This window comes from Salmo salar, chromosome ssa01 (genome assembly GCF_905237065.1).
Source record: "Salmo salar chromosome ssa01, Ssal_v3.1, whole genome shotgun sequence".
Classification (NCBI taxonomy): domain Eukaryota; kingdom Metazoa; phylum Chordata; class Actinopteri; order Salmoniformes; family Salmonidae; genus Salmo; species Salmo salar.
In genome coordinates, this window is record NC_059442.1 from 131380250 (window position 1) to 131387141 (window position 6892).

Genomic DNA, 6892 nt, shown 5'->3' on the forward strand with positions numbered 1-6892 from the left:
AAGTTGCAATCCTCCAGCAAAGATACTTCTGCTCCCATGAGTCTCTCCTCTCATAACATTGTAGTCCTCTTCATCCATCATTCGTCTGATGTCAGTGTTATAGTATTTTAAAATCCACAACATCTACAGTAGTTTTAGAAATAATGGTAGCCAATGAGAAGTGTTGTTATTGAAAAAAAGTTGTCCCTCAAGCTATCCGCTTGAACTCAGCAGGGTGGCTTTGCTTGTTTTTTTGATTTTGTAAATTACTAAGTGACATGATCTGTTTTACTGCATAATGAAATATATTTTCCAGACAACACAAAAGTGAATAGTTGTTATTGTGCTTGTCTATGCTGTGGTCTTTGCAGTTCATTCTTGCCCTGTGACTCTTTAAATATTTGTATAATGTAAATGTGTGCTGTGCTGCACTTACCAAAGCATTTACATGGTTTCAACAGAGGGCATCCAACGCTTAATGTTTAGCTCAGCTTGAGAATGCATTGAAAAGCCCCACACAATTTTTCAGAGACACATGCATCCTCTTGAACAGTGGCGATTTTAGCATGTAAATCTTGTTGGGGCAAACACATTTTTTGGGGGGGATGAATACCAGCAAAGCCACTACACAACACAACACAACACAACACTAAACAATACATGAATTGCACTATAACGGTAACAACCTGTGCCCACAAACTTTTAGGGCCTACATAAAGCTGTCCCAACAGCAGAGTCCCAACACTTTACCACTGCAACACCTGGCTATTAGCGGAGCCTTGTCTGGCAGTGAAACACTTCATTCAGCCTCATTTACTGCCTTTTAAAAAACATAGCTGATATGGCTAACTTGCTTAAACAAATATGTTTTGTACTGACAATTGAGATGTACAAACTATGGCATAAGAGGACGACAAGCGGATAAGAGGTAATCCGTAATTTCGATTAAGACATTAATGAGCGAGCTAGGACAAGTGTAGTCAATACAACTATTTGTTCAGCACTTTTTGAAATGTACAGCAACAGAATTCAGAACATGGGCCGTTCTTACAGCATTCTCCCTGTACATCAAGTCAGAACCATAAGATAAATAAAGGGGGCATATAAGCAGACAATGAAAGCTCTTCATTACAATGATTCTTTAAAACAGGTTATAGGCTACATGTGCTCCACCAAGTCAGAACAGTAGGCGAAATTAAGAGGGGAAAATAGAACAAATTATTAGGGTGAGGTACATAGACTACTAACAGCTTACAACACAACACACACTTAGTATTACTTTCTTAGCTACAGTATACATATCTCCCTGGCATATTGCACATTTTACACATGCTCACTTGAACAGAAAGGTGACGTGGCAGTCCTTCGGGGGCAGATTTTGTCATCAAACTTCGTCATCAAAGTCTGGCATTCTCTGGATTTATGGTGCGTTCAAGACAACTTGGAACTCGGGAAAAAAACAAGGTCAAATCATGATGACATCAGTGATCTTCAGGTTGTAGCTCTAGAAAGAACCCAGAGTTTCCGAGTTGGATGACCGTTCAAAACGTATTTTCCCAGTCGGAGCTCGTTTTTTCCCAGAGTTCCCAGTTGTCTTGAACTCACTGAAATCAGATTTCCCAGTTCTAAGTTTCCAGTTGTTTTTAGCACAGCAGAAATTATGCTAGATTTGACAGCATGGCCAGTGTTGAATGTTTACCATTTTAAGCTTGGAAAGAGACCCTTAAACCCAGAATTCGGACCACACACCCACTCCACTGAATAGCAGGCTAGTGATTGCTTTGCAATGCTTGCAGTTAACCACTGATTCCCTCCAAACCACTCATTGTTGAATTTGCGATTTCTAACTTGTTGTGTAATGTTTATGTCCAATGGCCGATGAGGCCCGAAATGTTTTATCTATATTTTCTCTTCATTATTTCTCTTCACATGACAAGGATAAAAAAGGATTTGCCAGTAGATTATCGACTTGATTCATGATGATGACTGCTAGCTAAAATTTTCAAAGTAAGTCCAATCAGTCCAATCAAAGCTACTGTAGATATAACGTGATTTGACGTCATTTTATCTGTGGCCAATGACTTTGAGCCTTCTTGGATGGGCACTTCTAATGTAACTCAATGGCAGCACCCAAGGGGATTGAATTGTCGAGCTCTACCCTTAGATTTGGCAGTGACGTAGTGTCCCCATGAGTGACAGAACACTGAGCCAATCACGGCACAACTAGAGAACATTAGCAACCCCTACGCTCCATATTTTCCAGTGGCTACCCCACCACCACAGAAACAACTGCATTTTGGAGCTGTCTTACTCAAGAAAGCAAAAAAGAGACCATGGTTGTATGCAGCTTTATTAACTAAATTATTTATTTTATTTTTTACATGTTTGCAAACTGATATGTGACAAATATTAATGCCAAAATAACAATCAAAACAAGCAACCCCCCCCAAAAAAAATATGTTGTTGTTATTATGCTAAAAATGTGGGGCTCAAATTGTTACTTTTTTTGTTATAGTTTTTTTGCTAAAATTGTGGGGCTCACATTGTTAAGCATAGAAATGTAACCAAACTGTGTGAACCACACAAGCAGATATACAGTTGTAACCTGACGCCCATGGACTGTTCAAGCTATACAAAACAGAGATGCCGGCGAGGTAATGTATATAGCTAAAGCTGATGTCCCACAGAGATGTCCAACAGAGAAATCTTGTTTGACACATAGAGATCCAGCAAAGACAACCGGTCTCCCTAAAGGAAATACATAAATGACGGGTTGCCACTGCTCTAGAAGGAAAAACAAAACTGTCAGGAAAAGTGAACACCACAATAGTTGCAGTTACTCTTTATTTTAAACAGAGAGGCAAACGGGTGATGACATAAACACATGTATTCTATGAGCCTTAGGGACCTAGGAGCTGGACTGTAATTGATTCTAGTTCAAACAATCTATGGTCTGACCCATTACATCCTTACAGTATGCCAACGTTGGTGGTGTTTGATTGATGTTTGATGATCTTGTGGATCCAATCCAGGTGTCTTTTGGAGAACCGGGTGTACACTCCAGGCTTCTTGGGGTTGCCACAGCCCAGTCCTCCAGACACCAAGCCTACAAAGGCTTTCTTACACTCCAACGGACCACCAGAATCCCCCTGGAAAAGGTCAACAAACATTTGACCTTTCATGCAGGTTAACATGGATGTCGGTTGGACCAGGTAACTAGAGTTCATGGCATTTGACTGGATCAAAGGTTAATGCAACAAATTCCCATGAAAAAACACCCACACAGTATGTTGCAACAAAATGGAAATCAATGTAGTTAGATCTATCAGTTCCCCCACAAACCGTACCTTGCAAGCGTCTGCCTGTCTTTTGTTGTTGCTAGCACAGAGCATGTCCTGGGTGATCACAGGGTTTCGGTTGTAGAAGCAGTCACAGAGCTTCCTGTCCAGTATGTCCACCTCTGCCCCCTGCAGTGTGTCTGACGGCATGCTACCCGTAGCACTTACCACCCCCCATCCTGTCACCTGGCACTGTGTGCCAACCTGGAGGTCTTTGCCAGACTTTGAAACCTCTTTCACTTTCACTGCCTTGCTGTTTATCTTGACTTTCATCTTCAGCTGTAAGAACAAAACTGTTAAGCATCAGGTAATCAGCTTGTGAAGATGACATGCAGACTTGGCGTATCTTGCGCTGCATGATGCAAACGTCCTCATTGCATCTTCAATAAACAAATACAGTTGAAGTCGGAAGTTTACATACACTTAGGTTGGAGTCATTGAAACTCATTTTTCCACCACTCCACAAATTTCTTGTTAACAAACTATAGTTTTGGCAAATCGGTTAGGACATCTGCTTTGTGCATGATGCAAGTATTTTTCCGAACAATTGTTTACAGACAGATTATTTCACTGTAGCGCAATTCCAGTCGGTCAGAGGTTTACATACACTAAGTTGACTGTGCCTTTAAACAGCTTGGAAAATTCCAGAAAATGATGTCATGGCTTTAGAAGCTTCTGATAGGCTACTTTGACATAATTTGAGTCAATTGGAGGTGTACCTTGGGATGTATTTCAAGGCCTACCTTCAAACTCAGTGCCTCTTTGCTTGACATCATGGGAAAATCAAAAGAAATCAGCCAAGACCTCAGAAAAAACAATTGTAGACCTCCACAAGTCTGGTTCATCATTGGGAGCAATTTCCATACGCCTGAAGGTACCACGTTCATCTGTACAAACAATAGTACGCAAGTATAAACACCATGGGACCACGCAGCCATCATACCGCTCAGGAAGGAGACGCATTCTGTCTCCTAGAGATGAACGTACTTTGGTGCAAAAGTGCAAATCATTCCCAGAACAACAGCAATGTGAAGATGCTGGAGGAAACAGCTACAAAAGTATTAATATCCACAGTAAAACAAGTCCTATATCGACATAACCTGAAAGCCCGCTCAGCGAGGAAGAAGCCACTGCTCCAAAACCGCCATAAAAAAGTCAGACTACCGGTTTGCAACTGCACATGGGGACAAATATCGTACTTTTTGGAGAAATGTCCTCTGGTCTCCTGAAGCAAAAATAGAACTGCTTGGCCATAATGACCATCATATGTTAGGAGGAAGAAGGGAGAGGCCTGCGAGCTGAAGAACACCATCCCAACCGTGAAGCACGGGGGTGGCAGCATCATGTTGTGGGGATGTTTTGCTGCAGGAGGGACTGGTGCACTTCACAAAATAGATGAGGGAGGGAGGAAAATGATGTGCATATATTGAAGCAACATCTCAAGACATCAGTCAGGAAGTTAAAGCTTGGTCGCAAATGGGTCTTCCAAATGGACAATAACCCCAAGCATACTTCCAAAGTTGTGGCAAAATGGCTTAAGGACAACAAAGTCAAGGTATTGGAGTGGCCATCACAAAGCCCTGACCTCAATCCTACAGAAAATTTGTGGGCAGAACTGAAAAAGCGTGTGCGAGCAAGGAGGCCTACAAACCTGACTCTGTCAGGAGGAACTTATTGTGGGAAGCTTGTGGAAGGCTACCCGAAACGTTTGCCATTAAATTGTTTAACTTAAACTCAATTAGTATTTGGTAACATTGACCTATGTAAACTTCTGACCCACTGGGAATGTGATGAAATAAATAAAAGCTGAAATAAATCATTCTCTCTACTATTATTCTGACATTTCACATTCTTAAAATAAAGTGGTGATCCTAACTGACCTAAGACAAGAAAGTTTTACTAGGATTAAATGTCAGGAATTGTGAAAAACTGAGTTTAAATGTATTTGGCTAAGGTGTATGTAAACTTCCGACTTCAACTTTATATCCGGGACAACAACCAACTATATCACTATTGATTCCGTTTTACCAACTAATGAGGCACAGCGCCCCAGAGTGCATGCTTTTGCTGTGATAAATTCACCTTGATTAACATGATGTCATCTTCCTTGGTTCTGTCACTGTAGGTGCCAGGCACATAGTACTCCTCAATGCCTACCCGCTGTGTGTTTTTGCTGCTTGTCAGAGAGTGAGCTCCAAGGACGGCTTCCACGAATTTCTTAGACTCACCAAAGACACTGCAATTCAAGACCACGTTTTTCTTGTTCACATTACATCGTTTCCTCTGAACTGCCATTTCCAAATACTTTAACCACATGCAAATGAGGTAAAAGCAAAAAAAGCACTTATTTTCTAAGCATGGTGTATGTACGTCTGTATGTCCTTTTCTATGGTTTTAAATGCCTGTTTGTACATGTTTTCATGTTTATATGTTCACCTGCCGGGGACTGCAGATGTAAATTAGCTTTCAGCTAAATCTGATGCAACGTATCACTTATCATACTCTGAGACTTATGTTTTGTTGTACATTGTCCCTGCCAAATAAACGTTATAAATACAAATAAACATGGTGTCCTTGCCTGAACTCAGTAATTGAGATATTAACATGGTGTTAAATCCAAGTTATCAGCCAATTAACATACCCCTTACAGTGAGCTGCCGTCAGAACCCACTGGTCTCGGATCAGAGTGCCCCCACATACGTGATTGTTCTTGACCTGAAGGGACACCATCCACGGCCTGGAGTGAGGCTTGACCTCATGTCCCCCCACGATTGTAACCTCAGAGCAAGCTGAGAGAAGAAGACATCATCATCGCAATGTGTCACAATAGATACAGCACAGCGCTTTAGAGTGGTACAACGTGACACAGCCAGGCACAGGTTGAAAGATAGACATGAAAGTTATCTACCCTTACCTGCTAATTTCCAAACAGAGGCAATCAAGAGGGCGGTTTGCAGCAGTGGTCCCCCAAAACGTATGATTCTGTTGAATCTCTCCATCTCAACTCACTGAGTCCATGGAAGAAAGCACATTTTATGAGTGTTCAGTAGGAGAGGTAAGGGGGCTGAGATTGCTCTGTATTTGCTGTGAGGTTTCTCTTGTGGTTTTTACAAACACATCTGCTGTTCACAACACCTGCAGACAATGCCTTGGTTTTGACACCATTGCTCTCTCACTTTTACACGGCTTGCAAAATATGTCAACTTGAGCTGGAGAAATGTGTCATGTTATTTTAGCATTGTATAAATAAGAACAGAGTAAACATTGAAAGGGTATACAAGATAAGTGGATAAAGCTTTGATTTAAGGAGGAACTTCTGAGATAAGTTCAAGACATGCTCAAATGAGTGCTGCCCCACTGGGCACAGACGTCAGTTCAAAGTCTAGTTTCGATATACATTTGGTTGAGTTATCAACTAATGTGAATTCAACGTGAAATCAACAAACAGTTTTACCCTGTCATTAGATTTAGGTTAAAAGTTGGGTGAAAAAAATACACAATTCCTTTATGTCAATTAGTTTTTGCAAATCCAATCAGTTTTCCACATTGATTCAATGCCATCACATTGATTCCAT

The 6892-nt window shown here is 41.1% G+C and overlaps 1 protein-coding gene across 1 annotated transcript; it reads right to left on the reverse strand.

Moving 5' to 3' along the window:
• Nucleotides 1–2502: 2502 nt before the first annotated feature.
• gzma (granzyme A) lies at nt 2503–6466 on the reverse strand. Its single transcript, XM_014133293.2, has 5 exons — nt 6232–6466; nt 5959–6106; nt 5400–5553; nt 3327–3596; nt 2503–3128 (listed from the first exon to the last, which is right to left on the reverse strand). Exons 1-5 carry the CDS (start codon nt 6314–6316, stop codon nt 2949–2951), a joined length of 837 nt encoding a protein of 278 aa, XP_013988768.2. The 5' UTR covers nt 6317–6466; the 3' UTR covers nt 2503–2948.
• Nucleotides 6467–6892: the final 426 nt, after the last annotated feature.